Genomic DNA, 19,018 nt, shown 5'->3' on the forward strand with positions numbered 1-19,018 from the left:
ACTGAAGGCGGGACATCAATAACGGCATTGAAATGTGTTTGTAATTGAACTTGTTAAGTTAACTTGACATCCTGAGGTTTCCACTGCCTTTGCAAGTTTCTTCTCGATTTCAAAATGCAAACACAAACACAAAGACAAGCATGACATGTCGTTCTTGACCTACTGATTGGTAAATGTGATAGGAAACTCAATACAATTCCAGAAAGTAGATTATTCTGTCAAGCAGAAACGGTTTGCAGATGAAAGCACACTTTCCTGTGACTTATTGGGTAAAAACTACTTCTTTATGACCCCACAAGCAAGGGCAATGTGACATTGACTTGTGGACAAGAATGGGAAGTATTTGTAAGCTTTGCAGGCTTAGGGTTTCCTTACAGCATTGATAGCCTGTTGTGAGCCCAGTGTTTAAATGTAACGTAAAAAAGTTGACCTTTTAAACTCACCTTGCAGACTTTGTATGCTTTAACTGGAAGAAACTGCAGAAAAAGACATGAATAATGCTGATAGGCTGAGCAGCCTGATATGGCAAAATAAGAAAATGAATAAGAATTCTGTTATCTTGCTTCCAAATGCCTGCTAAAATTGGATAATTATCTCCTGAACTATGGATGAACCATCGAGAAAGAACGTTTTGCAACTTCACAACCGCTTTAAAGGCACTGCTTAGGGAACTTGTGTGCCTGTGTGACCTTTAAATGCATTTGTCAGCAGATTCACTTTTTCTAGGGTATATGACAGGAATCAAGCGTACATAAAAAGAAACTCTCCAAAGATGTTTCATCACTAAGCACCCAGCATTCAAACACATGAAACTAAGAGCACTAAAGTTTTATAGTGAAATAAACTGATTTACTTTAAAACCTAAAAGGTCTCTTTCATGTCCAGACTTATTTTCAACCTGTTTCTGTTTGCATTTCCTAATTTAAGTTTGAAATATTAATTTAGGTTTTGCCCATTTTACTGAAATATGTTGAATCAGTGTTTCTACAAATTTAAAGATTTCATGCTGTCTCTCGTTTGCCCCATACCAGTAATAAAGTAGAAGCAGCATTTATAATTTAACCATTTCAAGTTTAAATATAATACAATTTGTCTTTGCTCAGTGTTTTTTACTTGGTTCTATTTCCTTCACACAGGACACAATAGATACTTTTTAAGACTGATGGATGACTAGTGGAATAATTCTGGCACCACAATAATGATATTGTCTGAATAATGTAGCTATTACATTTAAGATACAAAGACCTTATTGTCATATGCACAAAAGTTACAGCATACATGTTTTAATGGAAAACTAAAACCCTAAGCTCTCCCAACAATACAAAATACCTCATAGACATAATAAAAAATTAAATAATGCAAGAATAATGGTGCATGAATTACGACATGTTGCATATTAATCAATCCCAGTGGACTTTACTGGGATGAAAAGCATCTGACAAGTCAGCTTTGTTGTAAATGTATGATTCATGTCAAATGTGGCCTTACAGCAGAGCACTGTACAATGAGCCAGTGTTGTTTTCACAATTTTAGCAGTCAATTTATCACAAATAGCCATTTAAACTTGGCATCTTCGTATTTTCCTCAATAAGTAGCTTAACAACTTTGAGGCTGTAGGCAATTCAGTGCGAGTAAATGGTTAGGATATAGTCAAAAACATCTGGGTCTTGAGCTTTTCTATGAGATTTGTTTTATGGGATGACAGGATGTGGTGCAATATTAAAAAGCTTATTTTAAAAGCCTGGGGTGCCTTCGAGTCTGTTATAAAGTCATTTCCAAACTTTAAATCGTAAAACGTTTTTGTTTTTTCACTTGGGGCAAACTTGTATTTCGGGGTGCGTATAATGGCTAAATATGATTGGTCGTGGCCACATACCGTTTAAATGTCATATAAAACATGCATGAGGACAAACTATTAGACCAATGCACTTACTGCGCTGTATAAAACTTAGTATACACTTCCATTAATGAAAGGTAATCTAATTGTATTTTTTTTTAATGATATAATCTCTTCAATACTCAACATTTTATCAGATTTAGTTTGGTTCTACGACTTCTTAAAGGATGAGAACAACTATGTTTTGTCGTCATTGCGACAGTATATCTCTTATTATACAATAAAAGCCCATGTGTTAAATGATGAATTTGGACATATGAATGTTGTCAGCTCATTAATGATGCCTATGGTGCGTCACCTCTAGTCACCAACCAAGAAGTAATGATTTGGCTCAGGGACCCAAACTTCAAAAAATCTAAAAAGGGGGTTCAGACTATGTGAGTAAAATGAGCAAATCATGTCTCATCAGCCGAATAACTAAACAATTGTATCCTCTTACTCATCTGTGTGGTGATTTTTCTGATGTCAAAGGAGAAGGGGGTGGTTGTTCATAAAAACATAGTGGCAGATTAATAGTAACAGCTGTGCTCTCCTCCAAGAGAAGCTAGGAACTTTCCGCTTCCAATCCAGCCACAAAACAGCTGTATTGGTTTTAAAATCTCAGACTCAGGCCTATCCGTCCAAAGAACAACTGAAGAACCCACAACGGCTATACTCTGCTTCAAAAAGAGTCTTCATGACACAATTAAAGAAATGCAAACAGACAACATTTCAACATTTCCCCAGTGCTAGTGTTTCCAAGTGTTATTATTGTTGGCGCAGCTGTCGCAAAGACATCCGGATGGCCTAGCAACAGCTAATAACACAGGAAACACTGCAATTTTTTCCCTGGGTTATATTGGATATTCCACTGTCCACTATTTAAGTCTATGCTCCTGGGAGTATCTACAATTAATTGTTATTCTTTGGTAACTAAGAATAGATACACGGAGCTACTAGCTTTAAACATTCCTACCTATACTGTTTGTGTCACATGATTAAAATACATGACGCTCACTAGATGGCTACATGCCTATTTTGCAATTTTGGCAACAGGGAGGTTTCCATCCTTGCATTTTAGACATATTCCTCCAGCCTGGCTTCAACCAATGGAGTATGAATAATGAATCGAATTTTGTGAGTCCTTTATTTTGTGAGTTATCATCAATATGCATTTCTTTGCTTAGCATTTTTATCAACACTTCACGCCCTGACAATATTGGACACACACAGGAGAAGTGCCCATTGAGTCCTATGGTGGGTGAATGGGTCAAACAAATACACAACTTATACCCAAAAGACCTGTGTTTGTGTCCTGTATGATACTAAATGTCAAGGAGTTTTGTCTAAATTCTCCTTTATCATGTGTTTGATCACGTACAGACGGGCCATGTTGACTACTGAAGTTATATCAGTTGCAAAAATATAACAAGAAGTTTTCTTTGAATGTACGACTTTAACATTTACGTTGCGTTTAAGATGCCAACAATCTTAACAATAAAAACTGACAATAATCTAAAGACATGTCTAAGCAACAGCCTCTAGTTGAACAGGTATTTGCTGCAAAGTCTATAGCGCATGAGCACCGCAAAGAAATGCCAAATACCTAGCATTCACTGAGTGCCTATCGTAATTGAATACATGTCATGCGTCGCCTCCTGTCTATCACTTTATGTGGTTGTCATTGTGTAATCACTGCGTCGGTCTGAGTATTGAACATACATTCGGTTGGGTGTGTAGTGCGATGCTCATTCTTCTAATAAAAAGGTCAATATTTGTTTTGATGAAGGGTGGGGGTTGAACTGGTTCTGCTGGGTAAGGAAGAAATAAAGTTTCCAGGTCACTGAATGAATGTTAGTCTTTGTCAGATCGGCCTTTTATTTCTCTCTGCCTTCTGGCTAATCAGGTTGCTGCCTTATGAGATTTATTGGCTGAATCTATTGCATTCATAATTTAATCTCCGTCAAACAAAAAAGCCAAACACTTGGCTGACGTTGGTGCTCTGTCAGTATCACAATCATTGTTGAACATTATGTACTTGACCACAGGCATCGAGAATATTGAGATCAAAAACATTTATTGCGTCAGATTGATGTGCACTTGGCTTCCAAACAGCCCCACCTAGCATGATCTTCTACTGTGTGCAATGCCTTGATTGTAGTCGTTAGGTTCAATAACACGTTTGCTAACTCAACTTTCTCAGTACCAAACCTTTTACAAACATGACACTCCTCCCTGTATACAAAATCCAACCGTATTGTTTTTGTACTAGTTTGGCTTGGGGGCAAATGTAGGAGGTACAGCTTTGGTCACCTGATAGTTCGGCAATACCTTTGAGATACCTGCTGAGGTAAGTAAATCCATTTAACTATTGTTCAAAGAACCTGATATAGGTTTTTTGGAAGGTAGAGGGTAGGGTCACACCATTCAAGCTTTTTAGAAGGTTGGTCGCAAAAAAAAAAGGAAACTGTTCATTAATGTATGAGTAGCTGTAGGGTTTGCATTGAGGGTCACCTGAATTGGTCACTTTGTAATGGTTTAAAAGGGGGGCTTTTGGGGGACAAAATCTCAAGGAGAGTTTACTTGCTGGCAAAAGGGTTCCTTTGTCAGGGAAGGCCAGATAGCTTGAGCCTTCATCCACCACTTAAACACACAGACTTCCTTCTGTTTCAGTCAAAAACAAACACCCGCCATCAGTCAGTGTGTGGGTTGGCATAACATTTCCATGGCTCCTTTCTGCACTGTTAGAGAACAGGGCCTGTTATTTTAAGCTACACTTGAATGCTCGGAAATATCCTAAATGGCACAGCGGTTGAACTTGATTCAGACTTGGTTTTTTCAAATTATGTATACTGCGGTTTGGGTTGTTGTGAGATCATGCGGAGTGCAATATAAACCTGGAAATCTAATCCAAAACTGAAGAGTTAGGGTTAGGTTTTAGACACACCTTACATTAAATAACAAGAAGTTGGGCTTCTAAAAATAAGACCATCTAATGAAATCATCCAGTTTGTTCCTTTGGGCTACCAAAACTGAGAGTAGTGAAACTGTAGAGCCCACAGAGGAACAGGGAACGTAAACAGATACCACAGTTTTGAAAAAAGAATGAAACAAGTAATGTGAACTACTATAATTTCCTGTACTTCAGTCTTACAAAAGTCAAAAGCAAATACAAAAGAAACCATTAAAGCACTAAGCTTTCCCAACTCTTGGACTTTCCAAAATAATGCTTCCAAAAATAAATGTGTATATATACAGCTACAACTGGTTAAAAACCAAATACTCTTTGGTGAAACTGATTCCTCAGATTTCAGGTGATTTAAAGAGGCCTAAGAACAACAACAACAACAACAACAACAACAACATAAAGCTTAAATATATTTACTTGAAAAAAAAACAATAAAATGTGCTCCACTTGAGAAATGCCTTTTCAATGATAACAAAATACCTTTCAAACAAATGCCTCAATGATAATGAAATGTGTTCTGAGGGGCTTTCAGATTCTTTGTCAAATAAACCAATAGACAAAATAACAAGGGCAAGCCTGCATTTTGGGTTGTTGTCAGGAAAGCACAAACTCCTGCATGAAAAGCATTCAGATCTGCCCTGATACAGGAAACCTAGTGGAAATGTGGTTTTTTTTTTTTTTTTTTCCCAAATATTTTTTATTGGATTTTAACATTCATATAATTACACATGAAACACAGAAATTGAAGGATAGTACAGCACAGTATAAAAATACAATCCAAACATACACCAAATTAAAATTACAACAATATAACAGAAAGAACAAAAATAAAAATAAAAAGCTTCTCAGTCGGTATCAGTATTACTTATATTTGGCATCCCATTACCTCCACCCTCTTCCAGAAAGGATAGGAATGGTAACCATATCTCCTCAAATTTATTGCGTTTACCTTTCACTATATAAGTTATTTTTTCCATGACCATGTTAGTCGCCATTTCTTTCAGCCAGTCATTTACATGCGGTGCTTGGATTTTTTTCCAAGATAAAGCTATTAAACGCTTTGCTTGCAACAAACACATGTCAAGGAAAGCATATTCCCTTCTTCTCAAAGGCATTTCAAGAGGGTATAAGTGCAGAATAAATGTTTTTGCTGATAATGTTAGATTGATACTTGTCATTTTATTGATCATATCTCTCACCCCTTTCCAGAAAAACATTATTTTTTCACACTCCCATATGCAATGATAAAAATCACCTTTAAGTTTGCTGCATTTTGTACAGGTATCAGGAATATTTCCGTTGTACTTGTGTAGAATAGCTGGAGTTATGTAAGTCCGCATCAACCATTTATATTGCAATAATTTCAATCTTACACTTATTGTTTGTGTCTGAGCTTCCTTACATGCCTCTGACCAATCATCCATACTCAGATCTTCTTTTAGGTCTTTCTTCCAGGCTTCTAATTTATTAATTGACGATTCTTGTGATCCTGATGTTATAGTTCTGTATAGATGTGAAATTAAACCTCTTGCATAGCAGTCTTTTCCCATTACTGTCTCTAAGCTGTTTAGTACTGGCATGTCTAAAGAGTTCTTTTGAGCTACAAAAATAAAGTTTCTTATTTGTAAATATTTAAAGAAATGATTTTTAGGTATATTAAATGTATTAACTAGTTCCTCAAAAGACATTAGTTTGCTTGAAGAATATAAATCTTTAATAGACCTTATCCCTTTATCTGCCCAGCTTTTAAAACCTGCATCCAATCTTCCTGGTTTGAAGTCTGTATTACCCCAAATGGGGCTATAACTAGACAAATTATGAGGAATACCAAAATATTTCTTCACCACATACCATACATTGATCATATTAAGAACAATTGGGTTTGAACATTTTTTCCGATGGTGTTTGAGATTGGCTGAGTATATATACCCTTTTAGGGTCAGACCATGTGTGACTTCAGCTGATTCCATATTAACCCAGGAAATGTGGTTTTTAATATTCACTGCAGCTAGGTTTCAGAAAGTTCAAAATCACTTTCAAATATAAAAGTTAATACAGCAAAGAAGGGCCTAAAGATAAGGTAAACTGACAGGGGATTCAGGCACAACTGGCCCAAAAGATAGGCTCTCTTTGATGCCACCTTCTGTTTTATTTTACAACTTTTTTTAAAGGGCCTAAAGATTAGAGTTTTAAGCAAGTGTTGACTTGCTTAAAAGAGTGTACATATATGTCAAGGGATGATCAAAATGTCCTGTTGGTAGTTCTCTACCTCTCTTAAGCCCTAAGGGAAGGGCCATACTCTGATTGGCCAAGGGGAGAAATGCACCAAGCTCTCAATTCCTTAGTAATTAGGAAACAGGTGATCCAAATAATCTCTAATCAACTCAGGGGGATTCCTAACATTCAGCTACATAATAATGAATTCAAAGTGTAAACAGTATTAAGGAATTAGGGACTGCCTCCACTTGCTATTATTGTGGGAAGAATAAACGATTCCGAACAGAATTGGCTCTTTTTGAAAAAACAAATGTAATCAAAAATGTAATCCCATAGTTTTAGACTCAGATGCTGACTCATTTTGAGTCTGCCTTTCACAAACCCAGTGAGTCAAATTCCTGGTATGTGTAAGCATTCTTGGTCAATAAAGTCTAGTTCTCAATGGAATACAGACTTTGTTTTCATTAGTCTGCTTAAAAATAAGTACAGATAGTGGTGGATTTTATTGTCCATTTACACATACATTTACCCTTGATTTCTTACAAGCTGTTCTATGCTTTGCAAATGTTTAAGTTTTTTTATGTACCCTTTGTGTTGTTGCTGCCTAGTCAGGCTTTGCTGTTTTAAGAGAGTTTCTGTTCAATAAAAAAGTAGGGGAAGACACATGTCTGACTTTTTTGCACAGTATCAGAATTCATGAGAGTGCTGAGTCAGAGTCGGATATTTTGAAGGATCCAGAGGGAAATAAAAAAAGATATTGTCCTTGTAAATGTGCTAAAAAGGAGCAAAATGTCAAGAGTAGTTTATGAATTATTAAACACGTTTTTAAAGATTACCGTTTAGTTGCACTTCAGTGTCAGGTAAAAATATGAGGAGCTATAGGAAAAGGACAGGAAGTTTATCATAAACTGAATTCCTCAAGTCCAGCTGCTGACCTGCATTAAAATGTCAGGCAGCACTGACACAACAAAAAAAGATGTTTACTGACAAGCAGGAGAGTACACTGGCTACTGATTTCTCAACCAACTCAACACCCATTGAAATGAACACAACCCCTCAGTGGTGTGTTCACAGCCTAATCTCCAGCAATGGAGCAGACAAAAACATAAGCAAACAGAGACCATGTAGGAGGGTTGTCTGTGTGGTCAGACTTACAGCTCATAACGCAAATAATCTGGTCTCTGTGCTGGATTTTCTTTTGTAATGGAATACTAAGCTGTTAAAATAGCAGGGAAGTCTGAAATACGACCCTGTATTGATGCTTGAGGAGAGAGGATTTTGTAATTCTGTGATGTCATCACAGCTTTCAGGCTTGCACCTCCCATCACCAACATTTTTGTAAGACAATAAGCACCTTCTCAGCTTCTGAAATGACAGCACCATCAGGGTCACATGAAAAAAAGTGGTTTTGGAACATGATTCAATATGATATTTTTATCAAGACTCTTATTGTGGGCATAGCAATAACACAATCCTTTCCTGGACATATTAGTTTACAACCAACGTCCAACACAAATCTTCTAGAATAGAATTCTAATAATTTGTTTAAAATGCACAAAATTAACATTCGCCCCCCGTTCACTTCCCTTTATGCCATTGCTTTACTGATGTTTTCAGCTTTAAACATGAATATATTTACTGATTTAAAACAGCAGCTTTGACCCGGCACAGCTGTCTGCAATGTGGGCCAAATAAGAACTTAAACTCCTTCCCGTGATGAATTGATTATAGCACATTCACAATTCAAATGCCAGCTGAAGCCCCAATAAAATGCCTGGTGATAATAATTAAAAATAATCACTGGAAAGATGAGCCAAGGGTCACTACTGCCCAGAAAATAGTATAATAAAATAATCACATGATCTAATTTGTTGAGGTTTTTTCTGGCCACTTGTGGGCAGCAGAAGCAAGCTGTGTACATGTCATTGACATATCATCACCTTTTAAGTGGATTAGGTGAAGCAACTGCTAGCCATTTTCATTTCCAACTAACATTAGCAAACATTTGGATTCCTGTTTCTCAATATCAATTTACATCACAAAATCTCTTGGTCACCACCCATCTGTCTTTCTACCAGCTAAATCCTCCGCTATGATCCTCTTCTAGTCTCTTACTGTGTTTGTCTGCTGTTTGGTGCTGGGTGCATACAGTGGGTTTTTTCAACATTTTGAGATGTTTGGGTAATTTGTCCAAAGTTTTAAATGCTAACAAGCTGGTTGGTTTTATCAGAATTAAAATATTGGAGGGGATTGAAATTCAATTGGCAAGTGATGCATTAGATATTAATTTTCTTAGAATCTTAGAACAAACCCTAGAATAATGTTTGACTTTTACAAATATCTCATTAGAAAAATGTAATAATTGAGATTACAATGAGCCAAATGATTGTGGCTAGAGGAGCTGTGAGGACTTTGCTCCGGGATACTCAAGAAGACTTTTTGTAGATGTTCTTGGGTGCTGCAGCGGCTCTATAGCGTCTTCGCAAATGTAGTTTATGAATTCTTAACAAAAGAGATAAACAGGTTCAGAAACAATTTATCTGGCTTATGGTTCCACCCACATTATACGATACATATTCCAGTTGTTTCTGCTCTTTCCTAATCATTTTACTTGCAATGTTTTTAAAATTGGTAAGCTAGTTCTGTCTTAGCCCCCTGGTGCTAAGTAACCATATCAAAAATGTGACACCTTTATACACAGTCTATATTTTTACTTGTATTGGACAATTCCAATTTCTTGACTTAAGGGTAAGTTTTAGAAAATTGGGGTGAACTGCTTGCTTATTTCATTTTAAATATTTTCATATACCGCAGGTCTTGCTAAGTTGGAGCACATAAATGGCTTGGGGACAAGTGAATGACCTTTGCCCTCTGCTCTATCCTTCCAGCTACCATGTACTGATTGAGGAGCCTGTGGTCTGACAGATGGAGAAAGACAACAGTCTAAAAGTAGACATGGCAGGGTTATATTAGGAAACTTTTCCTATTAGTTAACGCTGACAGCAGGTAGAAGGGTGGTCCAGGGTCACCAGGATGAGGGAGCCTTGTGCTGGTGATGTCAGCCAAAGTTTCCTGTGGTGTTAGGCTACTTGGTAACCCTAGGGACATTACAGTTCTGTCATCCATCTTGAATACTTTTCTAATTATTATAGATAACCGACAAAATGCATTTCATGGTGAGACATTTCAACTGGAGTTAGAATGATGTAAATATATGAGCTTTAACTTAAAACAACTTGTTTTGAAATAATTGTGATTGGACTAGTACTACTGCATGCTTTTCTGGTGTATACAAAAACTCACCAGGGCTATTTTTCTTACCTACATGCTTCTCCAGAGCCATATAAGATATTATGTTCTTATTTTACAGAGTGAATAGTAGGCCTACTGATGGTGAAGAGATAATTGAACCTCATGAGAAAATTCTGCGGAGCGCCCCTTTTAAAGGTTTTTTGACTTTGTTTGTTACGTTATGTCCCAGTTTAGCAATGAACACATAGAACGCGACTGCTGCTGCCCTCTACTGGACAACCTTCCAAAACCGCAGTAAATAAAGAAAAGGAAGAATGTAAGACAGGGGAGAATATCTAAGAATAAAAAATGATTAGCATGGGATACCTTGGCATAAATACAGCCTTTCTTCATGCTCAAGAACATTTCCAACAAACAGGCTTCCTAAAATATTTTTATTGCAGGGTTGCTAGTTTTCTTGTAAATTCCTTTACATTAAAGTGTGTGTGCAATTTCAATGAAAAGACAGTTCATGGCTTTTATAATCTCGCAGAAGAACAATCTTGGCTGTTGTTAACAGTTTTTTGATGTGGGTTCAACTTGAACTTTCTATCACATCCATTATCTAACTGCCAGATCAAACTCGTCATTGCTTAACCGAGAAAATATCAAGGATGTGCATCAGTAACCTTCCTCAGTACAGGTGTTACATAACGACTATTACCAAATCTACAAGAAAAGACGTCAACTCCTAGCTGTATTCTTTTTAACCTTTCTTCAACACAAAAGGAAAAATGAAGCTACACATTTTGTTCATCAGTATTTTGAATTATTTGGTTTCCACCAATCAAGAAGAAGAGAGACAGGTAAACAATGGAACTATCTGAATGTGTGTTTTAAGTTATAGTAAGGTTTTCGTATTAAAATCTTCCTTCAAATTTGTGGTAAACATGAAGAAAATTTAGTTATTGTACAGATAATAATAATAATAATAATAATTGCCTCCTATATGTATGCTATTATGATAAAGTGATATGTAAGTCTGTTGAATGTTGATGGTAGTATGAGTCTGATTGAAACAATAATTGAAGTTCGTTACGAGGTTTTCAAATTCATTGTTCAACTTTTTCAACTAAGTTTAGTCAGTTTTTGAAACATTTTAGGAGGAAGGCTTATTCAGTTTCTTACTGACAGTAGAACAATATACCACTCTCATGTCTAGACATTCATACTAAAACAGAGGGTTAGCTTACGACGATAACAATGCATGATTTCAAGCAGTTTTCTTATGAGTGATGTGATCTGTGTGAGGTAGGGGTTTGGGCCCCTTGCATTGCGCCTGCTTATTTTTGACTTATGTGCTTATGTATGTTCTTTGACTTGTTGTAAATCCTCAAGATACACGTGAATAAAATTCGACTGTGCTTTTAGCGCAACCTTTAACACCGCTGATTTGCGCGTGAGGGTGAAGTTAGCGTGGTGCTTCTTTTGGGGGGTGTGGGGGTGGGGCGTCACAGGCCCAGGGGCCCAATGACTCTTAATCCGTCCCTGACGAATGCACATGGAAGGATTCACGCTTGTATTTCATGATCCACATACATGTAAATAAAGTTTTAAAGTTTTAAGTTTTACATGTGTATTTTTGATCCACAATTATTTGTTTTCGGTTTCAAACCGCTGAACCTGCAAACACAAACCACTTTCTGTGCATGGACCGCTGTGCGTTCGTGTGTGGGTTTTTTGAGACTCCCCTGACGCAGACCGGAATCGTACTTGTATTTTTTTCCCCCCCATTTATAGCCAATCAGATGTCTCCATTCTAAACCAATCTCATGAGCGCGCCCCTTTGAGGGTAATATTTTTTGCGTTAGTGACGTAGCACTTCATATACGCATTTTGCGCTGTCTGGGGCTGACAGGTCAACTTCGACATGGCGTCTAGCACAAGTGAGGCCGATATATGGTTCAACGTCGACGTAACGCAAGGTACCCCGGACCCGTTGCACCTCCCAAAAAGTGTAACCTTGCTCGAGGCGACGCAGCCGTAAGGCCTGTGATTTGTCCGCTAAAGCGACAAACGTCATTCCCGCAATTTCGCTTTTCCCTAGTTTTCAATTCCTACGATCCACAAAGACCGCCATTAAAAAAAGAAGCTAGAATGGACCAAGCAGAAGAACGTCTGGTAAACAAATACAACGAACAACGACGATAGATGTCAAAAGAATCTTGGTCAGTCTTTACAAAAAACATTGTGCATTGCGTCTCGTAAACCCGACGCAGAACTAATGTAATTATAATATTCACGGCTTGCGTTATGTCGACATTGAACCATAAATAAGCCTTGTCTCTGCGTGAATGATTCAATTCAAATTCAAATTATTGTTTGCTCAGCTTGATCCTCATACATCCATCAAAAAGTACAAAATATGTCACAATTATTAAATAAGTTTAAATGATTACTTCCCCCAATTCTAAGAGGCCTTCATTTTTCTTGAAACCTGTCATTAACTTACAAAGTAAAAGGACAAATAAATAAATATTTGCTTGTTCTTTTACTTTTACTTCTTGATCGCCCACACACGTACCTGAGAGCACTTCCCTGATTTGGTTAATAAATGTTTTACATTTTGAAACCGTATGTTCTAATTGTTCACTCTTTTTGCACGGGTACATTAAATTACTTTATTTTCTGAAGAAAAAAATAAAATAATACCCCCTTCAGTCATTTTATCCTGGCGCCAGGCCTGTCACAGAGACAATTTCACTTAGACTTGGGCTAGACGCAATGTTGAAGTTGAAAATGCGTATATGAAGCGCTACGTCACGAACGCAAGAAATCATACCATCGTGGGGGCGCGCATGATTGGCTTAGAATGGTGGAGACATGTGATTGGCTATAGATGGAAGAAATTACAATTACGAATCGGGTCTGCGTCAGGGGAGTCTCAAAAACCCACACACGAATGCCCAGCGATCCATGCTCAGAGAGCAGTTTGTGTTTGCAGGTTCAGCGGTTTGAAACGAATAAAAAAAATGTGGATCAAAAATACACATGTAAAACTTTTTAATGTATTTGGATTTTATTTACATGTATGTGAAACGGAACACATTTGTGTGTGCATTGAAAATACTGTGTGAATGCTCTTGCGGATCATGAAATACAAGTGTGAATGCTTCCGTGTGCATGTGAATTATGAGACTGATCTGACCCATACAGAAATGGGATGGTGAATCAATTAAATTCATCACAAGTAACAGCCATTTTAGCTAAGGACAATATGGCAAAACTAGAATAAAAATCAAAAAAGCAATATCACCTTTCTTTTTTCTTATCATACCTGTAGGCCTGTAAAGTCCTTTGATATGCCATATTGTAATTCAAGACTCTAGCTAGCTAAAAAAACGGTTACGTTTAGCAGAAGGCTAAGCTACTAGCAACTTTTCCCTCCATCTCTTAAATGTTTTGCTGATAATATCAAATGTTTATTGTGTTTATTGTCAGACTTTTTTTTTAGAAGTCTTTGTCCTTTTTCTTGTTTAGCCAGCTGTTGCTAATGCTGAAATAGCATTTTTCTGCTGGTAAATCAGGTTTACGTCATCTGGGAAGTGCATGCACCGAGTGCCCAGGACAGCTTTAACAGAGTTATCCTATTGTCCAACAATACAATTTTTCTTATTATTTTACTGCTACTTGTACAAACTCTTCCATTTATTTGAATTTCAGCTGCTGGCAACAGAGGGATTTTCATTGGATGAAGATTACTTGAAGTCCATCTACAATTATACATTTCAAGCATATGAGAATGAAGCATTGGCTTGCAGCGTAAATGTTCCTGGACTTAACAAATGGGGCATAATGATCACCTTCATCGTCGTGTTTTTCCTCAGTGTTGTAGGCAACAGTGTGGTTGTCTATGTGCTCTGTTTCATGAACAAAGAAAGAGCCAGCACAGATATCTACCTGATGCACCTGGCGCTGGCAGACCTTCTCTTCAGTGTGACCCTACCATTCTTGGCCGTCAACGCTCATTCTGGCTGGATCTTCGGCAACTTCCTTTGCAAACTCCTGTCAGGCTTTCAAGAGGCATCGGTCTACAGTGGCGTCTTCCTGTTGATGTGCATCAGTGTGGACCGTCACTTTGCCATTGTGAGAGTTAAACGTTTCCCTCAATCCAAACACATATTTGTGAAAGTGGTGTGCGGTTTAGTGTGGCTGGTGGCTGGAATGCTTTCCTTACCTGTGGCAATTCAAAAGGAGAGCATGCATGTTGAAGAACTGAACCAGAGCATTTGCTATGAGAACCTAATTGGTGAAAGCAATGACCACTGGCGTGTTATCATGCGAGTCATGCGCCACACACTGGGCTTCTTCCTGCCACTGCTGGTGATGGCTTTCTGCTATGGCTGGATTGTGGTGACACTGTTACACGCGCGTAATCCGCAAAAGCACAAGGCCATTCACATCATCCTGGCAGTCGTGTTAGCATTTGTTATTTGCTGGTTGCCTTATAACGTCACTGTCCTGATTGACACACTCATCCGAGGTGGGACAATTCCACTAGAGTCATGTGAAACTCGCTACAAAGTGGAAATGATGCTAAAGGTAACCGAATTGTTGGCCTTTCTGCACTGTGCTGTGAATCCGGTGCTGTATGCGTTTGTTGGGGAGAAGTTCCGTAACCAGTTTCTCTCAACTCTTCACAAACACGGCATTATTAGCAAGAGGCTCCAGCGGGCTTACAGGAAGGGCACTGGCAGCAGTGTAGGGAGCACCAGATCTAGAAACACGTCCGTCATGTAAATAACAGGCGTAAACAGGTAGCCTAGCTCTGTCTAAAGTTAGGCAATCCAACGCTTCTCAATTTACTAATCAGCAATCCACTTGCTTTTTTTGTTTAATCCGTACAAAAGCAAAAGTGCTATGTTATAAATGTTGGCTGTTATACACTGCCCAGCCAAAAAAAAGATCACACACTCTAATATTCATTGGACCACCTTTAGCTTTGATTACGGCACGCATTCGCTGTGGCATCGTTTCTACAAGCTTCTGCAATATCACAACATTTATTTCTCTCCAGAGTTGCATTCATTTTTCTCCAAGATCTTGTATTGATGATGGGAAATTCGGACCACTGCACAAAGTCACTGCACATCCCAAAGATTCTCAATCGGGTTCAGGTTCTGGACTCTGCGGTGGCCAATCCATGTGTGAAAATCATGTCTCAAGTTCCCTGAACCACTCTTTCACAATTTGAGCCCGATGGATCCTGGCATTGTCATCTTGGAACATGCCCGTGCCATCAGGGAAGAAAAAATCCATTGATGGAATAAGCTGGTCATTCAGTATATTCAGGTAGTCAGCTGACCTTATTCTTTGGGCACATAACGTTGCTGAACCTAGACCAGACCAACTGCAGCAACCCCAGATCATAGCACTGCCCCCACAGGCTTGTGACCTTTTTTTTGGCCGGGCAGTGTATGTACAAGGGTATGTAGCATCGACTGTAAAAAAAAAAAAATAAGACATAGTGAGCCAATTGTTTCTGGACTACTATTTCAAACCCTCAAATGTTTCATTCCCGCTGTCGGCATCTTAATTTTTGGCCATTGCCATCTTTGTTCTTGTTTTTAAATGACACAACAGGGTGGAGCAAAGTACAACCAAACCATGATCAAGACATTTTAAGGTCCCAATTAACTTTTGCAAACTATAAACAGAGTGTGAAAAGGGTCAGAAGTTCAAATATGAAAACACGGACATTATCAAAACCAGAGATACTGCGTGGCAGCGTACCTGTCAATCACAAGGTAGCCACGCCTAAACGCATATACTGCTTTTTTGATGAATTCACTTTTAAACGGGGCAATAATTTATGTTTTATACGCCATGCAGTATTAAGGATGACTTAAATATAAAGAATTAGGCAGTAAACTTTGATACAAAAAGGCTTGGTGAGGTAATAAATAAGTGAAATGTAGGGACATTTTTCTCATAGACTTATACACAATCACACTTGCTTTACAATTAGACACTGCAGGACTAGCAACCTTTATCTTATCTTTATGCTAAGCTTAGTGGCTTCCGGTTGTAAGCCTATGTAAGTAGATCCGCATTAGAATAGTATTTTCTTAAATAACTCAAAAATAGGAAACACTGTTATTCTCCAGAATTTCTAAATGCAGTATGATTAACTGAGCCAACAAATGATACCATAGAAAAAATTAAAATAAAATAAGGTTCACAGAGCTGTTGTTGTAAATTGGGAATTTGCTTCAAAGTTTTCAGCTGGATGTCTGCTTTAGGATCCTGCCATAACCCAGAAGTGTATCCCATAGCTTAAGAGGGAATTAAAAATATCTTCTTGCTTTTAATGTCTTTCGAAGCCTCGTTTGCAGTGAAGTGATTGAGACCAACAAGCATCTTTAAAGGAAAAAAAAAATGTGTTTAACCTTTACAAAATAAATCAGTTTTCAATTGAGGAAAACGGGGTATGCCATCAAAATAGTTAATGAGAAAGCTGCACAGCCATTGACCAGTTTGATAGTGTGCCATACCTTTTCAATTTTGAAAACTGATTAGTTAGATGTTATTGTAGCCTACGTTTTAAAATGCTTGTGTTGTTTTTCATGAATAAAAATACATTTCAAAGTATAATTTCCTTGTTTATGATTATTTTGTTATGGTCTTAACTGGAGAGCCATCTTCTTGTGTTTCACTTAGACAAAGTTGCTTTGTTTCCCCTTACACAAGAAGTAAGATAAAACTCACTATCACATCTCTCAAACAGGAAGAAACAGTGAAATCAGCTCTCTGATCTCAAAAACAAATTGTTGAACTGTTTTTCTTCTAGGTTTTATACAATCTCCAGGTGGAGGAAACATAACATGGTTCTTTGTAGTCAAGGGTCTTATCTTAAAATATTGTTTTTTTCTCATGGTTCAGCAACTTGTTTCTCTTATACATTACATATAATCAAGCCAAATATGTTCCTTGATTTTACCAATGTTTTTGGTAGTATAGTGTGTTTGCAGGTATAAAGTAGAAGAAGGGAAAAGAGTCTGAAACTATGCAGCTGTCCATAGGGATGTTATGACATTACATACAGTGGGGCAAAAAAGTATTTAGTCAGCCACCAATTGTGCAAGTTCTCCCATTTAAAAAGATGAGAGATGCCTGTAATTTTCATCATAGGTACACTTCAACTATGAGAGACAGAATAGGGGAAACAATCCAGAAAATCACATTGTAGGATTTTTAATGAATTCATTGGTAAATTCCTCGGTAAAATAAGTATTTGTTCACCTACAAACAAGCAAGATTTCTGGCTCTCACAGACCTGTAACTTCTTCTTTAAGAGGCTCCTCTGTCCTCCACTCGTTACCTGTATTAATGGCACCTTTTTGAACTCGTTATCAGTATAAAAGACACCTGTCCACAACCTCAAACAGTCATACTCCAAACTCCACTATGGCCAAGACCAAAGAGCTGTCAAAGGAGACCAGAGACAAAATTGTAGACCTGCACCAGGCTGGGAAAACTGAATCTGCAATAGGTAAGCAGCTAGGTGTGAAGAAATCAACTGTGGGAGCAATTATTAGAAAATGGAAGACATACAAGACCACTGCTAATCTCCCTCGATCTGGGGCTCCACGCAAGATCTCACCCCGTGGGGTCAAAATGCTCACAAGAACGGTGAGCAAAAATCCCAGAACCACACGGGGGGACCTAGTGAATGACCTGCAGAGAGCTGGGACCAAAGTAACAGAGGCTACCATCAGTAACACACTACGCCGCCAAGGACTTAAATCCTGCAGTTCCAGACGTGTCCCCCTGCTTAAGCCAGTACATGTCCAGGCCCGTCTGAAGTTTGCTAAAGGGCATTTGGATGATCCAGAAGAGGATTGGGAGAATGTCATATGGTCAGATGAAACCAAAATAGAACTTTTTGGTAAAAACTAAACTCGTCGTGTTTGGAGGAGAAAGAATGCAGAGTTGCATCCAAAGAACACCATACCTACTGTGAAGCATGGGGGTGGAAACATCATGCTTTGGGGCTGTTTTTCTGCAAAGGGACCAGGACGACTGATCCGTGTAAAGGAAAGAATGAATGGGGCCATGTATCGTGAGATTTTGAGTGAAAACCTCCTTCCATCAGCAAGGGCACTGAAGATGAAGCGTGGCTGGGTCTTTCAGCATGACAATGATCCCAAACACACCGCCAGGGCAACGAAGGAGTGGCTTCGTAAATAGCATTTCAAGGTCCTGGAGTGGCCTAGCCAGTCTCCAGATCTCAACCCCATAAAAAATCTTTGGAGGGAGTTGAAAGTCCGTGTTGCCCAGCGACAGCCCCAAAACATCACTGCTTTAGAGGAGATCTGCATGGAGGAATGGGCCAAAATACCAGCAACAGTGTGAAAACCTTGTGAAGACTTACAGAAAACGTTTGACCTCTGTCATTGCCAACAAAGGGTATATAACAAAGTATTGAGATGAACTTTTGTTATTGACCAAATACTTATTTTCCACAATCATTTGAAAATAAATTCTTTTAAAAATCCTACAATGTGATTTTCTGGATTTTTTTTCTCATTCTGTCTCTCATAGTTGAGGTATACCTATGATAAAAATGACAGGCCTCTCTCATCTTTTTAAATGGGAGAACTTGCACAATTGGTGGCTGACTAAATACTTTTTTGCCCCACTGTACATGCATGTTTGTGGGCTTG

General features: G+C 38.1%; 1 protein-coding gene across 1 annotated transcript; it reads left to right on the forward strand.

The window, feature by feature from the left end:
• The first annotated feature begins 10,981 nt into the window (after window positions 1-10,981).
• On the forward strand, window positions 10,982-16,946 carry cxcr2 (chemokine (C-X-C motif) receptor 2). The gene is made up of 2 exons (XM_063888577.1): window positions 10,982-11,158; window positions 14,016-16,946. Exons 1-2 carry the CDS (start codon window positions 11,087-11,089, stop codon window positions 15,090-15,092), a joined length of 1,149 nt encoding a protein of 382 aa, XP_063744647.1. The 5' UTR covers window positions 10,982-11,086; the 3' UTR covers window positions 15,093-16,946.
• The last annotated feature ends 2,072 nt before the right edge of the window (window positions 16,947-19,018 follow it).

This window comes from Eleginops maclovinus, chromosome 7 (assembly GCF_036324505.1).
Source record: "Eleginops maclovinus isolate JMC-PN-2008 ecotype Puerto Natales chromosome 7, JC_Emac_rtc_rv5, whole genome shotgun sequence".
Taxonomy (NCBI): Eukaryota; Metazoa; Chordata; class Actinopteri; order Perciformes; family Eleginopidae; genus Eleginops; species Eleginops maclovinus.